The sequence below is a fragment of the Mastigoproctus giganteus genome, chromosome 9, assembly GCF_048544385.1.
Source record: "Mastigoproctus giganteus isolate SK-2022 chromosome 9, ASM4854438v1, whole genome shotgun sequence".
Lineage (NCBI taxonomy): Eukaryota > Metazoa > Arthropoda > Arachnida > Uropygi > Thelyphonidae > Mastigoproctus > Mastigoproctus giganteus.
The window spans coordinates 177,969,668-177,990,464 of record NC_143583.1 but is presented as its reverse complement, the minus strand read 5'-3'; the positions used below and the strand labels follow the sequence as shown (position 1 = coordinate 177,990,464).

Here is a 20,797-nt window from a genome sequence, read left to right as displayed (position 1 = left end):
AAGAATTTAATCTCAAGAGATTAAAAAATAAGTTAAAAGCACTGAAGGATGAGTGACTGACGCTTGAATTAATAACTACGTAAAAAATTGAACCGAAGGTTATGAAAACTGGAAGATAAGAGTTTTTTCATCAATTTTTTAACCTCTAATAAAGAGAAAAGTAGAAGCTGGTACTCTTAGTGCCCATCATTCTACAGGTATCCTGAAAAGCCGTCAACTACTCACGCGTTGATATCACCAACCATATGTTTTTGTAGTGGTGGGTTTGGTTTCGAACTAGAATCTTCTCTCAACTCTATGGAAGGACTGGAGCATTTAGTCCTGTAAAAATCTGAGATATTCTGGAATAAATGTGAGTTAATGTTACGATTATCTCAAATGAGGAAAAAAATCCACGATGGCAGCAACTGCAATCGCAACTAGGGACACTTTACAGCATCATAAAGAGAGAGAAAGTCCCAAATAATTGTATTATTTTACTTTTCTTGATGGAAGCGCCTAATATTGAAATGCTTGGATGTTCGAAGTCATGAGTAATCAGCAGAGGTAGAAGAAAGAACTTTCGCTTTATTCTCTCATTAAAACTGAAGTGGGAAATTCATGTTATGAAAAGTATTTAAATCCTAAAAACTATAATTTACCGCTTAGGGTTTTCTTCCTTATTTCTTTTATTTATTATTTAAATTTCTTTTTGCGAGGCTCTTAACACTGAAGGGGTCTTAAATGTGTTTCGCCGGAGGAAGTTCGTGTCGTACGAAAGGGGGGGGGGACTTAATGGTTCTCTTTCGTCTTTATGCGTAAGTCAGTGCAATATCGATTACGCCCTGCAAAAACGACACCCACTGGGCTGGGCTGACTGCTCTAAGTAACGCGATCTCCTCTTAGTACCGTCATGGAAAAAAATGCGTAATTTACTTGAGATTTTGCACGAGATCATGGCGTTCTTTACTGACGTGAGTATTTTGGCTGAAAGATGTCTTTGTTCACTGTTTCCTTAATCAAACACTCACGAAAACGCACGAGATTTTCTTTGTGGCATCTCTAAATATTCGTTTAAGAAGTTCAAATTCCATATCTTATTCTTCTCTAGGAAGAAACTTCTTTAAGAAGTTAATTCACTTTAAAGTGGCAAATTAACGTTGAGTCGACTCGAATGAGACTCGCAAGATGCTCAGAAGATGGCAGCATAGTATTTCGCGTTTAAATGTTATAGAAGTTCAAAGAACAAACAATTTTGGAGACAGACTTGGCTTCGAGAGATGGCTTCCTTCGATCTGCCAATGGAGAATTGTCGTTTGGACAATAATTTCTTATACGTTGTATCGAATTCTGCGCTTTCTTTGAATCACGATAATTGAACTATTGCAACCACCTCGAAATAGAAAGGAAAGAAATTCTGGTTGATTAACTTACATGTTTCAGGACGGTGTGGAGACTCTCCCTTCGTACATCGAGCACAATACGCGTCTCTCCTGTCAGTTTCACCCTCCAAAAAAGGTCTCGATACGCTTGGCCTGTTTTGAATTGATATAACTGAACCTTCCAGTCATTCTTTTGAGCTTCTTTTAGGAAATCCTGCAGTCTAATCACACCTAGAACGAAGAAAGTAATTGATCTTAAAGATATTTGGAAAACATTGACAAAAGTTTATAAAGAAACTTGTGAAAAATTGAAAGAAATGGGAGTGAGGATATCGAAAGAGGATGGCTGTTCTCGATGTCTATCTGGAAACGTATCGTACTGAACCTTTTTGAATTGTTTTAACTTATCTTAGACTTGCCTAATGAACCCAGTTGCTGTCCATTATGAAAAAAAGGCAAATTTACTTTGGGATTGTTATTTGAAAAGTTTTTGAAACCAATGATAATTATGAGTTTCGGAATACGCAACAGTCAGTGAATATTTTCAGCAGTATAAAGTCAAGTACAGTGTGAAGCCAACATTTATCAAACATGGTATTCTCGATGCTGCGAAAGATATTCCTCAGGAAATGTCTATAAATAGCAGCAGGTTTTTCCGTATCCTTTATTATATGTCCTTTTGTATACTTCGAAATGCTTATCGCGATACACGAGAAGTAAGTTCCACGCGGTCAATATTTCCCTCGTTTCGAAACGGTGAAAAATTGTGTGATAAGGCAGATAAAGGGGCAGCTGAGAAAGTTATTACATAATCAATAACAGCGAGGGAAGGAGAAGGTTACTGATACGCGAAATAATTGTTCTCATCTCTGATATCTTGAAACTTAGTGAGGAGTTTTTGTGAGCGAAGCATTTGGAGAAATTTCTTTTAAAATGCATTGTGTCTTTTGAAAGAAAAACCGATCACAGGAAGCTAAACTCGAGCGTACCTGTCTTTGTAATTAATGTGTAATAAATATCGCGGCATGATGGGCTTTTCTTCGAAGTAACTGAAGGGGAATAATTGGAAAGACTAATTTAATTGCGCAGTAATTACAATCGTTAATCTACCTGTCCGGAAAAACGTTAATTACAGATAATTTCTGTTTACAGGCATTGGATAAGTTGTTTATTGACAGCGGGTGTCTGTGAGCACACCGTGCACTCAGAATAAAGGGCTTAATAAAATTCGGCGTCCTCCAACCCCATCAAGATGAAAACCACCGAGTTCAATTACTCGTGAGAGAGAACTTCCCCTAAATTCACGATACTGTTATGGCCATTGGAGTACTGACATTATTTTCGCATAATTAGGAAGCCTTTTCCATCCTCGCAGTTTATGTAAACCATTCTAGTATCAAGTCAATTGGTCACGGTGCTTACCTTCGTGCTCATCGTATACTAGAGAGAAGGTCCTCCATCCCCATACCTTCACGAGGTCCACGTAGGCATGACTCAGTACCGAAGGACGAGGAAAGAGGTTGATTGACAAGTCGTCCCGCTGTAGCTGGAAGTCCCATCGAGTTTCCACGTGAGGAACGTCCAAGGCATCACAGATAGACTGCACGTGCATGCTGGTGATGTCAGACAGGGGTCCGAAGATACCTGCTATACCTGTCTGCATCAAAGAACACACTGAAATAGATAAGAGAAACATAAAATAGATAAGAAATATATCTTTCTAGATTTTTCGCAGTTGATTTTTTTGTAAAGTAGATTCACCACATAAAGAACTGCACGCCATGATGAACACGAATATTGGATTCAATTCGGTGATGATGCGAATATGTTAGACGCAGTCTTACGGGCCTAGTTATAGAAGAAAATCGCCAAACACTCAAGTCCTTCACAAATAATTCAATTTCTGTTTGTACGTATTGCTGGATTCCTTGGGTATTCATTCAAAGTTACGTAAGACAGCTGCCATTGTGTTAAGCAGAAACATACAATGGCATCTGCGATCCACTGAAATACGTACCGATTTCATTTGGGGTTTCTCCAAATGTTCGCTGCTTTACTGTCCATGTAATGGCAGGTGCGTGTATTCTGTGGCATGCTTAAGATGTCTATCGCTGTTCTTTCAGCGCCCTCCCGTGCTTTACTGAAATTTCATTGCTAGCAGAATGGATCTTTTTCACGTTTGAGAAATTTCAAAACTTCCTCGCTACGCGCCATTAACCTCCGCAATTTCGAGACCTTTTCGGTACATAATGACATTTTCATCTAGTTTAGGGCTTTAGAATGGGAACTCATGTTTTCACCAATTCAATTCCTCCCTTCCCCCATCTGCTGGACCTATTATTATTTAAAAATCTTCATTCGGCGATCTTATTGTAATACCAGTTGAATTTCTTTATAGATACTATATTTCTTTCTTTTGAATCGCGTTGGGTCGTTTAGAATTTTGAGAAGAGGCAGTTAAGGCCGAAAGGCGTGGGTATATGATATCTGTAATTAGCATGCATTATTTTATTATTATTAACATCAGTTTATTTCCCAAGAAACCTTGGGTCACTGTGCTAGAAGGATGTGAATATTTGCAGACTAAGGTGGGAGGAACACGAGTACATGCGTGCCCGACCCGATCAATTTACAGGATTAAATATAGAAATGCATGGAGACAAAACAAAGTCTTTGTCAAATACAAATAGGCAAGTAAAAAAAAAAAAAAAAAGTCAGTCAGTCATGTCCAGGAGCAGGTGAAAATCATAGATTCATTATCTGGCAACAGTTCTTGAGGATTTCCTTCCTGTAGAGCTTGCCTTCACAGAACCTATTAGGGTGGATCTTAAATTTATTGAAGATCCGAAAACAATTGGCCGGAAACATGTTCCTCCGGGAATCAATGCTTGACAGCGTAAGACGCAGAGGGAGACAGGAGTCGGGTACTCCCCTCTTAGGCGCCTCCGTAGCCAGGTGGGAAGGAGCAGCAGTGCGTAGCACACGCTTCTTGATTAGACCGGGGTTCGAGCCCGTCACCACCAAATACGGAAGATGCGGAAAGGTCAGGGAATGACCACCGCACCGGAGCAATATGGCCTTAGTTGCTAATGCTCCTAAAAACCAAATAACAACAATAACAACTCCCCTCTTGCCCTCTTCGGGCCAGAGATTAATGTAAATACCGATGCAGCATCAATTCGCCCCGTTAGAAGCCGTGCAAGCGTGAGGACATTTTTTGTCATGATGATATGTCTCCAGAGAGTGGTGCCCAGATTTGCTTGTAGGATCGATCTGGAGATAGTTAGGGGGTTGCCTACTACCCTGTTCATCGATCTAAGCAACCAGTATTGTAAACTGTGATATTTGTGAAGGTATGAGGCAGGGGCAGATGACCAAATTTGATGCATAGAGAGGGATCGGCGTAATACACCTCAAGATGTGTCGAATAAGCAGCGCTGGCCGATGCACACCAACGAGCCCCTGATGCACTGCCCAAAGAGGTGCGTACGTCTTCTTCCTCATCCTGACAAAGTGAGGCTGAAAGGTGAGCCCAACATCCCAGGTAAGGCCAAGGTCAGTATAGGAGGTAACTTTTTGCACCGGCTCCCCACTAACAAAGATTTGGATATCATTTTTGACTCTCTTCTTGGTTATCGGCAGTTGCGCTGATTTGGAAGGGGTCAGATGCAGTCCAGTTGTGGCAAGATAATTTTCCAAGCTCAATATCTGCCTAGAAGCTTGTTGGTTGATATCAGGAATCTGATGATTATGATCTGAGCTCACGTAGAACTTCAGGCTTAAGAGACAGTTAGAATTCTGAGCTGGGAAAGTTCTAAAACTGCTGCAAACAGGATAGCTGACAGCACGCTTCCTTGCGGGATGCCTATTGAGACATCAATAGTTATCTGGAAGTCGTTGTCGTCACAGACAGGTGTCTAGGAAATAAAACTGACTTCAAAATTTGAAGTAAGGTCAGGCCGAAGTAATGTTTCAGAATGGTAAAAAGAGCTGGGAGATGTATTCTGTCATAAGCCGATTTAATGTCCAGGAATATGATATCAATCTATGATTTGCTGTTATGGGTCCGCTGAATTCTGAAGAGGGTATCAGGATGATTGGTAGTTGTCGATCTCCTGTGCAGAACGGTATGCAGGTACTTGGGCCTGTCGAAAACAATGCTGGGCAATTGCTGGCTGATTACTTTTTCAAAAATTTTGAGTGAAGAACAACTGATGGAGTTTGGTCGCAGGTCTTTAGGAGATTTTGGATGGATTTTGTAATTGTTTTGCTGGATGAAATCCATGTAACATTCGCAAGAGACTGACTAAGTTTCCCAATGTGAAAATAGTCTATAAAATTTCATTTCCTCCTTGCCGAAATATTTGCTAGTCTTTGGTAGTAATGTGAACTGTACCCGGGTCGTTTTCGTATGGTGAGGGAGATGAGGGGTCGTAGCCAAGAAATCTCATTTTACATTATCTTAGTTATAGAATTTCACTCATTAAATCACATTAGAAGAAGAAACTAAACTTTTCTTCTCACTTAACTTTCTTTTTTTTTATTTTTTTATTATTAATCAACGTCCAACGAAGTCATCGCTAGTTTCCACCGTATAGTTTGTGTATTGGGCTTCTGTAATGCAGAGAAACTCTTTTCTTAAACGTCGGATGAATGACACCCGAAGTCGTAGACCATTCGGTAAATCGATAACCCGAACAGTCGGATGATGGTGTCCACGCTAAACAACCACCAAACGTTTCATTAGAAAAGTGCAACCAACGCTTTCTAACGATTTCCCATCAGTAAAAGAAAAGAACAGCCGAAGAGTAAAGTTTCCCAGGGTGACTTTCTGCCGAACACTCCTGATGTTTTTTCTGATGCTATTTGATGACGTGATTAACCAGGACTGACAGAAAGCACCCTGTGTAACGTGTACTCTGGAAACTTATGCATAAGTCAGTCAGATAAGATGAACATATTAACCTCATTTTTGGGAAGTTTATTTTGTAAAAAAATACAAATAATAATAAAAAAAACGAGTGGTCGGAAAATATTCTGGAATGCTAGAGCTCCTGCCGATATTTAAAAAATACATTTTTATTTGCGTGTATGGCTTTTCTGTTTCTTGAATTGTTGTATATAAAAGAAATCCTCAGTCTGTAAGAAAAGCAGCTCCAGATTAATTCCCAATAGTTTGTATTTTTGATATGAGCGTTTGAAAAGTTATAGACGTCATAAGGATGACGTCTTACTTTAAAGACAAGGTTAAACAATTCCATTTAGAACAGAAAGAAGCTAATCTTCATGGTACAGTACCAAAACAATTCTTTAAAAGGTGATCTTACATCAGAAAGTTGGCTTTAACTGTAATTTGTCTTTACTTTAAATAATCGTTGATTTTTCTTTGGAAAAGACGAATTGTTTAACCAGCTGTATTATCTGTGATATCAGACTTCTCATTTTTTGCGAGGTTATCTGTTCTCGTGGTTTCTGAGTTTTCCTTAGTGAGAAGAAAGATTTCCATCCGTCCACAAATGACAAAGCAACGGAAGAAACAAAAAATCTGCCATACACACAGACGAGACCAGCAGGTTAATCATCTCGGATGTTTTGGGCATTAGTCTTAGCAAAAACAGAGTTTGATGAACTCTCGGATAGCAAAAGACTCCATCCTTGTTTTCCGACGGATTCAGAGTCAATATCATAAGCAGCTGTGGCTGACGGGTTACATAAAAATGAAAAACAACCCGATAAAAGGCTCGAGAATGGCTAAGTAAACAACTAGTGTTAGTATCGCAATTATTTCTTCTTTATACATCTATCTTTATTTATGGAAAACGTAAAACGAGAGAACTTTTAGCTACTGCAGAGAAAAACTGAGAATATTACACGAATAATCAACGATTATTCGTGTAATATCTTTATTCAGATAAGTATATTTGTTCATTCTAGATATCATAACCACTGAAGAGTAGTTTATATTAATAACTTTCCCCAAACGAGAAATATTTATTTGTTGAAGAAGCGTATCTTTGCATGAAATACCACTTGCAAATCGATTGTAATCTCAGAAGTGATACGGTCTCGCAGCATCTCAAGAGAGATGCTGCATTTATAGTTTAATCTACGTATCCTCTTACAAGCATTTCAATGATGCAAAAGAATGTTAATAATCTAGTAGATAATGGACAGGATTTAATTAAGTCTCCAGTTTGTTTTATTAAAAAAATAGTTGAGATGAACTAAGCAAATACATTCTACCTTTGAAACGCAGCCAATGAAATCCCTTTGTACCCAACAAACACCACACACTTTTGCATCAGCGAGCTCTTTGGAGTAACTCTGGGCGTGTGGTCCACCAAGCTACCAGAAGTATGTTATTATCAGGCCAATAACGAAAGTGCGCTCGGAATGAACCACTTTGCCATTCCTGCAACGTTGTGCACTAAAACATCTCGAAAAGAGGAAAGTACAAGAGCTTCGTGAATCTGCTCGGATGATGTCGGAAAATTGTGCCTCACGTGAAAGGATGACGCGTATTCAAATTCACACTTTGTAAACTAATTTACGTTGCTTGAAAGCGAATTTCCTTTTGACAGGAACTGCCATGAATACAAAACTATAATTTACAAAAACATAACAAAAATAAAATCATAAAAGGGGCACCAAGCTAGAATTAGATTCACCCTTGAGGAAATTTGTTACTTGCCTCCAGAATCGAATTGCTGGATTTCGTTAATCAATTTTGTAATTACTGATTTCACATTTTTCTCTTTCTTTCTCTTCAAATCATCTTTGTTGGCGTATGAATTTTGCTTGTGGTAGATGAAAAGAGGGATGGTTTTCTCGTGTACAAATTTTGTATGCGTATGGAAGTATGTGGAATAAATTCTGTTTGTATCTTGAACGTTTTGATAGCAGTTTATCTGTTTATTAATGCACCCTGACGTAGACTACGGTTCAAGGATTCAAATATCACTCGATGTTCAGTTTATTGCGATACAGCTCTAATAATCAAGCAATTCCCCAAATTCGAGTACTTTAAATTTGACTTGTTTAAAATTGATTCCAAATGTATAAACCACATGAGTTGGTTCGATTTATAGTGCATTTCCTGTGTTCTTTAAAATGCACGCAAAACCCATTTAAACCACCGCTAAATTGCCGACACGCTGGATTCAGTTATTTGCAAAATTCATAAACATAATTCAATTTATTATTCCATTTTCACCAAATATTGGTGAGCACGTGTAACCGTAGCGAAGCTTCTTTCTCATAATCCCGTAATGTATCTCTTCTCTTTTAAAGATGGTTTTCGTTGCGCACATCATCATTTACATACTCAATAAAGGTTTCCATAGTAACAGCTTCCTCTTAGTGGCCCTATTTGTCCCGTAATGTTCTAACATTATCTAGCTAGAACTTCTTTCTTGTCCAACCTCGATGACGAAGATATCGTAAGGACTCCTTTGGCTTGTCGAAGGAATGTCTTAAAGTTATTTAGAAATTTGTGCGAAACACATTCCCGAATCTTGATTATAGAAATTTATTCCTCTGAGCATTTCATAAAAATAAAGTTTTGAAACCTTCTCAAAAAAGGGCAGTTACAAGACCATTATATTATTGAGTTACAAAACTGCTGTCATCGAAAGAGAACCAACTATCTCAGCATTATTGGAAGTCTATCCTGTGAGAATTCATGTTAAGCCCTTTAGATCAATACACGGTATTTCTTGAATGAGAGACGTTGATCACGGTCACTTTCAGGTGTTCGCTGGTTATTGGAGTGTTTTCAGCAACATTTTTCTAGCAATTTTTCAAACTGTCCACAAGTAAGAGCATCCTTTGCTTTCACTTTACGAACTTATGAGGTGAATTTAAAGTCTGGAACTACAAAAAGTCTTTTTTTTTTTTTAGATGAGGTTGGCTGGGTTAAGTCTTTCATGGCACTTCAAAGAGCACTTTGACATTTATGCATGTAAAACGTCACTGATACATTGAACTGGTTTACAGTTCGATCGTGCCTAGAACTAGTTTTACTTACACCATATATAGCACATGCAGAACCTCCAAACGACCCTTTTATACAGTGTGCTTCAAAATAAAATATATCGAAATGTAACAGCGCTGGTAGTGATAATTTCGGTACTTTATTTGACACATACTGGGCTTTTATTCAGGATAGGCAGCATGTAATGAGGACGTGCTACGATATTTATATCATTCACGTCTGGCCGTAAGAATAATCTCCATTTTATATCGGCGGCCTCGACTACTTCAATTCTGAGGATTTCCAATCAAGGTGATGGAGAGTCTCCGGTGAAAGAACGGTCTTCAGAGGGCGGAAAGGGCCCTACAAAATATTGCATCGGCCGCCAATAACCTGACCAGCTGCAACTGCTCTTTTTCCTCAAGATCGATTGGTGTCAGAAGCACAACGTAAATGGGCTTTGTCGCAGCACGTGGCATTTGATACTTTGCCGTTAGCTATCAAGGTTTTTTCTTCTTCCTCCTCTGGTGTATGTTAGATGTGCAGCAATGGGATAAGTACAGGATGTTAGGAAGACGAAGATCCCTCCTTATTGTCCGATGGGTGAAGAGATTTCAATTGTGATTCGCAAAAGATTGGCGTGTCATGTGTCGAAAGAAAACCGTCAATTGGTATTCACTTTGGGTGTGCTGCTTCGATAACTTTTGAAAAGTTACAATTCAACAGAGTGGTAATCTGTGAATGACTGGTACTTTTGTTTGGGCCCTCTTCAAGGATTTTAGAGATCATCAGCTCTGCTAAACAGCAATTATAAAATTATCCTGCTTTTTCTTTTTTTTTTTGACAGTTAGCTTGATTCACTTTTTTATGAAAATTGAGAACAACTTTTAATTGTTTTTTTCCTTCTGTTTATCTGTTTTATGCCTTTTTAAATCGAAAATTTAATTTACATAACTTAAATGAAACAATTTTAAAACACCACGGATTTTTCAAATACTTTCAGTGGAGAGTTTAAGCATTCCCCACACTCCTCCCTTTCTAATACTGTGCGTGATTTCTATTTGCCTTTGGAAGAGCGACGCTCGTCCCTCGGCATGTATTTCTCCAAATGAGATTGATTTGTCAACACTGTAATCCTTGAGGCTTGCCACAGACATTTTCTCAGCCATGGCAAGCTAGGGCTTACTACCTGGGAGTCTAAAACCCTCATGGAACTTATATTCAGGTGACTATGTCACTTGAATATCAGTTCGGTGACACTGAGTCAAGTGGACGGAATCCAGTCCAGTCATTCTGCGATATACAAATCTTCTGCTCGGAGTTTCACAATGGTGGGACTGTTAGTAACCCAGGCATAATCCTCGTGTGCAAGTCCTGAAATATGGCACCTAGTATATTGGAAGTGACCACCTAAGTGTGAACCAATATAAGTAGGGGTTGAGACGTGACATCCATACCACAAGGAGGAATGCTACCTCTCTGTGTTACAAGACAAGATGGTAGATGACTTATCAACCGGTGTAAACCATCACTTTGCTTATTGGAGGCTTGAAATGGCGAAATACATGTTTAGTCTCCGGCTGCCTCACACCTCATCTCTTCCCTCATGCAGCATGATTGATATCTTTTGAGGTTATGATGGGCATCATGTCCAGATCCAACCTTTCTTGTATTTCGAAGGTACGGCTCTAAAATGGTGTTTGCAGGCTGGTCGCTAGATATACCGAAAATATTGTTAATCTCTAGGAAGAATTTGGATCAGCTAGTGCATAATCTCGCTGTTTCTGCTCTGTCAGATAATAACTGGAGGGAGTCCGAGTAGTGTATATTAGGAAGCCATTGTCAAGGTCACTTTGTGCTAAGGATCTGGTATATTTCTGTTGTGTGTACTCCATATCCAAAAACTTCATTACTTCATACAATATGTCCTCTCCACCTTTTCTATATTACTGAATACATCATGAATAATCAAACTGATAGAACAAACTTATCGGCGAAAAGATCTAAATCACCCAAACACTTTCTCGTTCATTTCACAAATATACGTGGTCTTAGTTCTATTCTCAATGATGTCCGTTTCCACTTAGTCTGGAAGTAAGCTTGAGGGCTGATGACCCTCCTATGTGTGTGTCCTGTGGCACAGTTTTAACGATTAGACACCTTTTAATTGACTGTCCAGATTTTAGCAATATCCGTCTTACCGCTTTTAATCATCTGACTGAGCCGTATACACTCAGTCAGATTTTATCTGACAATGACAACGTATCGGCTGTTTTTAGCTATTTGAAATTAATAAAAGTTTTTAATTGTATTTAATTTATGTTATTGTTACGTTTTTATTGATTTATTTTTTATATCATTGTTATTATATATATGGACATGGTGGCCTTACTAATTAGGTCACCGAGAATTTAAAAAAAAAAAAAAAAAAATTTAATATTACCTAGTCTTGGCGCATCATAGCCGTAGTTGCTAATGCGCCAAAAAAAATCCAAACAAACCAAACCAAACCAAACTGGAAGTAAGCCACGCTTACCTTTTCTGATAGAATCCCAGTTATCCGGTTGATTCATTCACAGATCATTCAGTTGTCCTAATTATTTGTTAATGATTGTCCTAATGATTCCTTTCGCTTCAAAGGTAGTGCTTGTGCATATGTCTAATCGAATATTGCCTGTCAGTGAATTAGTAATTTGGATCTTCTCTGGCTTAAAATGTCTGTGCTCAATTCTGTAAAATTCATCTGCAGCCTCTATCGATTTCTGAACTCCACTAACCACTTCTAACTCTTTGGCTTTCTCTCCCTTTGAAACATGATTTTCTCCAGTCAAGTTTCCTAACAGTGAGGTAATTTTGCTTGGTAATTTTAATGTTCACAACTCCAGTTGGCTTCGGTTTTCTACTCACACGTTCTCAGATAGTCGAGACGCTGAGGCTTTTGCGATTACTAATCACCTGCACAGATTGTTCATTTACCAACCAGAATAGCAGATAACTCTAACCATGAAGCCAACGCTCTTGATCTTTATCTCATAACCAACCATTCGAAGTACACGCTCGAGGCGAATAGTCCTCTATGCACCTTATAGCACAACTTGGTTATGGTCTCATCTCTAATGGAGTCTTTCTCTCGTGATCCCTTTCAGCCCTCGTATTTGTGGCATTATAGGAATGAAAAATGGAATAGTCTGCGAGATTTTTATTCTTCTTTTCTTTGGTTGGATGATTGTTTTAAATATTCTGATCGTAGTGTTTGCTCAGATCGTGCCAGTAAAATTATTTTTCTAGGGATGAATTTTTAATTCCACACTCCGCTATAAAATCTCGTCCTTTATGTAAACATGGGCCCTCCAATACGTCTATTAAGGCTGTTCAAGATAAGAATCGCAATTGATTTGTATGCAAATCTCAGGGTTCATTTTCTGCCTACGCTAAAGCTCATAACACTTGTAACGCAGTTATTAATCGGTCCATATTAGGTTTGAACAGACTAAGAGTAGGAAACTTGCTTCTGCCGCAAATGGTAATCGTGCATTCTGGTCTCTTGTGGAAGCTATTTGGCCGCAACTTTTGCCCACCTGTATTCCCCCTTCCCGAAAGTCAGGTTTTTCGTCCAGCAAAGCAAATTGGCCACCGAACACACGCAAAATTTACAGACATAATATATACGGCACCATATGGCCTGTGCTGATGCGTCTGAAACCCTATACCAACCAACCCTTATTTCTACTCTTTCTAAACTAATAGAGAAATCCATTAACCGCCAACTTCTAGACTATCTTGAAACCTTCCATCTGATCAATGATAGCTAATATGGGTTCCTTCAGTGTCGATTTACTGGTGATATAATGGCTTATATTTTGCCCATCTGTGGACAAATTCAATGGGAAAGTTTGGTGAAACTCAAGCAGTTGCTCTTGACATTTCAAGGGCTTTTGATCGTGTTTGGCATAAAGGTCTCCTAAATAAGCTTCCATCTTATGGTTTGCCAACTGTTTTTTTGTAATTGGGTATCCAGTTTTCTTTCTGACCGCACACTGCTGATGGTAGATGGCTCTGTCTCCTAACTTCTCCAATAATGCTAGTGTTCTCCTGGGTTTAGTTATTTCTCCTACTTTCTTTCTCTTGTATATTAATGACCTTCTCCCATTGACTGGAAATCCTGTCCATAGTTTTGCTGAAGATAGCACATTGCATTGCACCTCACCTTTCAGTTTGAGAAACCTGTAAAAAAAAAAAAAGGTTCAACTTGAATATCCACTACCGATTCCTTAAATACTGATCTCCAGGTAATTCGCCAGTGGGGCAAAGATAACTTAGTTGATTTCAATACTTCTAAAACTCAGTCCTGTCTTATATCTCGCAAAAAGGATTCTTGTGCCCTTATTCTCATCTTTGATGACATTCAACTTTCTATACAAGATCACATATCGGGGTTTACTCTGACTTCTAATCTCTCTTGGCATAAACACCAATTGCTTCCTCTGCATTTAAAAAAAAGTGGGTTTTCTATTTTGTTCTCGGAGTTACTTTTCTTCCTTCTCACTCTCTACAAATCTCATTCAAGAACTCCTTGAATATGCCTGATTTTTGTTTAATTTCAGCAATTACTCCATTATAGCTGAACTTTAATATCCTGATTGACGTAGCCTTCAATAGCATTTCAAGCAGTTCTATTTAATATGAAAATATTTCTTAAGAAATTGCCCAATAACGTCTGTATAAACATTTTCACATGCCACAGACACATCCAAAAACAATACGTCCAGCTGTGTCATTGTGGGGGGGGGGGAATTATATTAAAAAAATTTATTAACTGCAATTCACCGAAAATTCTAGATTGTAGGGCGTGTAAAGCGGGTGTTAGCAGAACATTAAAGATACACATTTATTTACAAGAAATTTACAACCTTTAATGAACATTATATACAACATTTACACAAAAAAACCAATAATTATATACATGCATACCCATTTTCATATATGTGAACTATACTAGTACAATACACTGTCTCATCAACTACTCTCAATTTACAAATTATTAACATCAGTTATATCTTACTGATTATGAATCCTCGATGATTACTCAATCATTCTCTTACATTACCAATTTTTATCACTTACATCAGTAAACTCATTTCTTTTTGTATATTTCTTTCTAGCCTTTAACACACGAAGTGTATTACAACTAGTATCCTCTTTCATCAATAATGTTCACTATAAATTACTCATTCTACCTTAGTTACTCTCTAGTTATCATTCCTCTTTACTTATGTTTCTCTATACATAAAATTTCTTTACTATTCCTTTATACTATTACTTTCTTTTTATTATCCCTGTACTACCCTTTCGTTATTTCATAATCATCAACATTCATAACAGATTATCTCAACCTTAATAACTAACTTGCCTAATACAACAGGAATCTTCCTTTTTTAAGGGGCTATCACTCAATTCCTTACAGAGCTAGGTTATGAGTCCTTGAGTTCATGGCGCCTCCGTGGGCAGGAGCAGCAGTGCGTAGCACACGCTTCTTGATTAGATCGGGTTTCGAGCCCGTGACTACCAAATACGGAGGATGCGAAAAGGTCAGGGAATGACCACCGCATATCCTAGGAGCAATATGGCAGTAGTTGCTAATGCTCCTAAAAACCCGAATAACAAGCAACAAACAAACAAAACACTCATTTTCGTTTTCACTTTCTCTGCTAAATATGGCCAACTTGCCCAATATATCAGTCACCCTGACGCAGTTTCTTTTTTACGCGAATACTGGACGTCCACTAATTTCCTGTTTACTTTCTAACGGTGGTGGCTTAGATTAAAAGAGACGCTTCGTAATACCATTTTACGGCCCTATTGTTCTTGCCCACAGCAACCCTTTCTCGCCTGTTCTTAAATGGCACCCTCTACCTAGTCCTGCTGTCCCTGTTTGTTCTCTTATATTACTCAAAATTTCTTGTCTGCATTTAGCCACTATTTTAATTCCCACGCCTAAAACTGCCCATTCCTAATTCCAGTGTTCTTCCAACTTTAACCTTTTTTTTCATTCAATCTAAATATTCTATCTTACTTACTATCTTTAACTTAATACACGGGCATTAATGTTAATTCTCACTTTCCACCGCCCTTCCTGGATTTATTTTAGCGAAACAAATATTTCTATTTTAATTTGTAAAATCTACATCTTACACCATGTTAATGAGTGGATATTTTGTGGGTAATGTCCAAAGCAGCGGGCTGCTTTGGACATTGCCCACAATGCTTTTACAACGTTTTTCTATTTGATATTAGTCTGATATCTTTTATTACTCTTTCGAGCGTTTTATTTTTGGAATGAGTATTCCATAAAATTTTAGCTTGGTAAACTTTTCCATATTTCAGATTGTTACGCTTTCAGCAATTTATTTTAACGAACTTACCAGTCACATGTACCTTTCTCCCTAAATTTCAGTATCTTTTTGCTATTCCTTTTTTTCTTGACTTAGAAAAAAAATCTATTCTAATATTTTATTTCTGTTCTGTCTTCTCTTTCACCTTTTTAATTTCTATTTCATTTTATAGTTTATTAATCTGTACCATTTTTTTTGTCTTCTCGCTGTTGTTCGCCTTTTAAGCATGTTTATTTTTAATTTTTTTCCATATTTATCTTATTGCTCTTCTTTCCCTTCAGCATCATTATGATTTCGTTCCTTCACCTTTTTTTCTTGCCCCTTGGAAAAAATTCTGTTCGCTGTTGTGTGCAGTTCGTTCTGTTCACAGTTATGACATTTTCAAGTATTCTTTAATTTTCCAAGTGCTCTAGTTAAATCTAGCAGCTCTCCAAGCACCTTGTTTCTCATTAACACAAAATTTACAGTAATCCAGTCTGCAAACCGTGCATGTTTTATAAAATATATTTTGTTTATCTTACAGCCGCTGCATCTTTTCACTTGCACGTCAGTTTGTGCGATAGACTTTGCTAACTGTATAAAGCATCAGACAAAATTAGTGCCATCGAGAATCACCGCGCTAATTCTGTTTTAACTCCATTTGTCTTGAATTATATACGCGTATATTTAAGCTGGAAGACAGGAATAGCTAAATAAACGAACGTCCTACGTATATAATAGAATAAACTTATCGGCAAAAAGATCTAAACATCCCAAACGCTTCCTAGGGCATTTTACAAATATGCTTGGTCTTAATTCCAATCTCAGTGATGTCCATTTTCCCTTAGTCTGCCAAACTCCATGTGCTTTTTCTGACAGAATCTCAGTTATCGGACGATTCAACTACTGCTCATCTCAGTTGCTCAAATGATTCTCTGTATGATTCCTTTCGCTTCAAACGTGGTACTTGTGGTTATGTCCGTTCTGATGTTCCCTGTTAGAGACTTAATAAGTTTGAATCTTTTCTTTTCGATCTTCTCTGGCTTGAAATCTCTCTACCATATTCTGTTAATTCATCTGTTGCCTCTATCGTTCTCCTGTCTCCACTAGCCACTTGGAACTCATTGACTTCCTCTTTGAAGAAAAGAATCTTTATTTGCAACAACAACAATATGTACAAAATACAGTTTATGTTGCAACCTACCCGTCACGGCCACGGGTTTACATGTTCAGGGATCTATGAATTTAAATAATAAATGAAAGGGTAAAGGGTATTTACAAACATAATATACAAAGCGACTAATATTTAAATACGTTGAATGTGTTGAGATAGTCAGTTATGTCCTGTATTTTTCGGTTGATTTGCTCAGTGATTTCAGATGGCGATATCCTAGTAAGGAGCTTGACATCGTCAGCATATATGATCCAACTGCATTTGTTGGCCACAAATGGCACCGTGATTGTCGTGAAGAGAATACCGGACGATACCCCTTCCTTGAGGCACACCAGCAGTTATCTGACGCATAAATGTCTTCATTCCGATCGATCTTTAGTACAATGGTCCCCTTGGATAGAAGAGATTCGAGGAACGAGAAAACATCGCGGCGGGAATTGAAGTAGCTTTCTAACAGATGTAGGAGTTGGGGTATGTGGATGGCGTCAAATGCAGAATGGATGTCAAGAAATATAATTGACAGCTTCTGTCTTTGTTCTAAGGAATCTAAAATGTGAAGTGTGATTGTTGCAAGATCAGTTATAGCTGATCTTCCAGAAATCCCTGTAGTGTATTTGCTCAGGAGTGTCACGGAGAATATGGTGGGTAATGGTAGCAGTGCTTTCTCCAGAATTTTTAGCAATACAGAGGCGCAAGCGATGGGCCTGTATTGGCTTGGGAGAGTTGATTGTTGGTGCTTAGGAAGAGGCCATTCCTGTTCCACTGTGGTGGAAAGAAATGATCTTCAATGTATCTGTTATATATTTTGAGGAGCGGATCCATAATGAACTGGGAGATGCCATCATCACCTGTGATTGCTGTGAGAGGGGGAGCATTAATGGCCTGTATCAGTTGTTTTTTGGAAACTCGGATTGTAGCGAGGCGATGAGAGTGACTAGAGCCTGGTAGATTAGGTAGAGCTGGAGGCTGTTTAGAAAATCTGGCGACGTAGTCGAGCAACTCAACCAGGTCGATGTTACTGGGAGGACTAGCCTTTGTTTTGTAGAAGCGGTTCCCCTTTTTTTTAGGGTTAGTTCGAGGTGATTTGTGTCTGTTGAATTCGGCCCTAGCTCCGGAGAATGCAGTACGATCTTAGACGTCGTCAGAATATTTCTATTTGGCGTGTAGTGATTGTTTGGAACGGAAACTTTGAGTTGGGGAGTCCACCAGCTCTGGAACGCAGGGTAATTGTGACGGTCTTAGTAGTGGTGTGAAGGGCGATAGTATTGATCCATCTGGTCATTAGATCAATTGCGAAGCTCAGTTCGCATACATCTAAGATCCATGGGATAGTAGATGCAGCTTCAATGCAGTGCACTGGGTTCAGAGGCGCCTCCGTAGCCAGGTGGGCAGGAGCAAAAGTGCGTAGCACAAGCTTCTTGATTAGACTGGGGTTCGAGCCCGTGACTACCAAATACGGAGGATGCGGAAAGGTCAGGGAATGACCACCGCATATACCTCGGAGCAATATGGCCTTAGTTGCTAATGCTCCTAAAAACCAAAATAACTTGAACAACTGGGTTCAGAAATTGTGGGGCGGTGACCTTACGCACAGATTTGGTTTTGGTGATATAGAAATTTTTTTTTTTTTTTTGGTAGGATAGCTGTAAATATGATTGGCTTGGTGATCCGATTGAAACATATCGCCTATAGTTTCTTCGAGTTGACATATCACCGAAGAATAGACTGTCCAGCAGGTTTTGGTCTCTCGTTGACCGGTGGTTAACTTGGAATATTTGGAGAGATTCTATGAGCCGACTTTTGAGGTGTTGGATAGACGGCGGAAGATTTAAGTCTCCACATATGACATGAGTGGCTGCTGGACTGGAGAAACTTGACTTTCTCCAGTCCAGCTTTCCTAACAGTGAGATAATTTTCCTTGGTGATTTTAATGTTTAAACTCCAGCTGGTAGAGATGCTGAGGCTTTTGCAATTACTAAAGACCTCGCACAGATTATTTATTTACCTACCAGAATACCAGATAATCCAAACCACGCAGCCAACACGCTTGATCGTTTTACCACAAACAACCCTTCCAAGTACACTGTCAAGGTGGGTGTCTTCTATCTAGACATATCAGATCACAACTTGGTGATGCTTTCTTCTCCAATGGAGTCTTTCTCTCGTGGCTAATCTTAGCTTCGTGTTGTTTGGCATTACAAGAATGCAAAATGGGATGATTTGCGAGATTTCTTTTCGTGGTCCGATTGCTGTTTCGAATCTTCTGATATAAACATTTGCTCAGATCGTGTCAGTGAAATTATTCTTTATTGATGGAATTCTTTATAGCCCAGTGCAACTTAATCTCGTCTTTTGTTTGAATCTTGGTTTTCCAGTTAATGTGCTAAGGCTGTTCAAAATAAGAATGCTGCATATCGCAACTGGATTGTATCCAACTCTCCAGCTTCATTTTCTGCCTACACTAAAGCTCATAACAATTGTAACGCAGCTATTAATCAGTCCAAATTATTTTTGAACAGGCTAAAAGTAGAAATCTTGTTTCTGGTCCGAACTGTAGTCATGCATTCTGGTCTCTTGCCAAAGCTATCGGCCGCAACTTTTGCGCATCTGTATTCCCACCTCTGTTAAAACCTTTTGGTTCCATTTTCACCTCAGCTAAAGACGAAGCTGACACATCCTACCATTTTGCTTTTCTTCTAACTCGTGTATTGTGATCTTGGTTTTTCTGGTTTTTTTATTTTTTATTTTTTTAGGAGCATTAGCAACTAAGGCCATTTTGCTCTGGGATATGCGGTGGTCATTCCCTGACCTTTCCGCATCCTCCGTATTTGGTGGTGACGGGCTCGAACCCCGGTCTAATCAAGAAGCGTGTGCTACGCACTGTTGCTCCTTCCCACCTGGCTACGGTGGCGCCGTGATCTTGGTAAACCACCTCCAACCATTCCCAGTACACTCCATTCAATACCGTGGTCTTCCGTTAAAAGGATGCTAGAATAGTTTTGATACCATGAAAGCCCTAGGTCCTGAAAGTATTTTCCCATTCGTTCTCAAATCCATGCTCCTGAGCTTACTCTTGTTCTGTGTTTCCCTTTTTTGCTGTCTTATTTTATAGGTGTTTCCCTTCTGAGGATCATGGAAATTTGCTCAAATTTCCATTCTTATAAGAATTATGAGCTTGGAAATTTGCTCATATCCAGCGAGTTTCTAAAAAGTGTGACAAATCCACCCCATCCATTTATCGTCCGATTGCTCTTACTTTTACTCATTCTAAAGTAGTCGAGAAATTCATTAACTGCGAACTCTTAAACTATCTAGAAACCTTAAATCTGTTCAATGATCGCCAGTATGGTTTCCTTCAGTGTCGGTCCACTGATATATATTGACTTATGTTATCTATCCGTGGAAAAATTAAACGGAAAAGCTTCGTGACACTCAAGCAGTTGATCTTGACATTTCAAAGGCTTTTGATGGTGTTTGGCATAACGGTCTTCTAAATAAGCTTCTATCTTTTTTTTTTTTTGTCAACTGTTTTTTGTAATGGGATATGTAGTTTTCTCTCTGACCCCTCGCTGCGGGTGATGTTAGCTGGCTCTGTCTTCTAACTTCTCCAGTAATGTAGATATTCCCCATTTATTTATTCCACTCATTTCCTCTTGTATATTAATGACCTTCTTCCATTGACCAGAAATCCTATCCATAGTTTTGCTGATGATGGCATATTGCGTTTTACCTACCAGTTTGGGAAACTTCGTTCTGCACAAACAGCTTCAACTTCTCGAATATCCACTACCAATTCCTTAAATGGTGATCTCCAGGGAATTTTCCAGTGAACAAATAACTTAGTTGATTTTAATCCTTCTTAAACTCAGTCCTGTCTTGTATTTCGCAAGAAAGGATTCTTCAGCTCCTATGCTTATCT

The 20,797-nt window shown here is 38.6% G+C and overlaps 1 protein-coding gene across 1 annotated transcript in view; it reads right to left on the bottom strand.

The window, feature by feature from the left end:
- The window catches only part of LOC150080908 (glutamate receptor ionotropic, kainate 2-like), a 118,921-nt gene that overhangs the window by 49,192 nt on the left and 48,932 nt on the right, over positions 1-20,797 (bottom strand). The window contains exons 3-4 of the mRNA XM_090381807.1: positions 2,784-3,035; positions 1,414-1,592 (exon numbers count right to left, since the gene is read on the bottom strand). Of these exons, the coding sequence (XP_090237933.1) occupies positions 1,414-1,592; positions 2,784-3,035 (431 nt within the window). The remainder of the gene's footprint in view (positions 1-1,413; positions 1,593-2,783; positions 3,036-20,797) is intronic.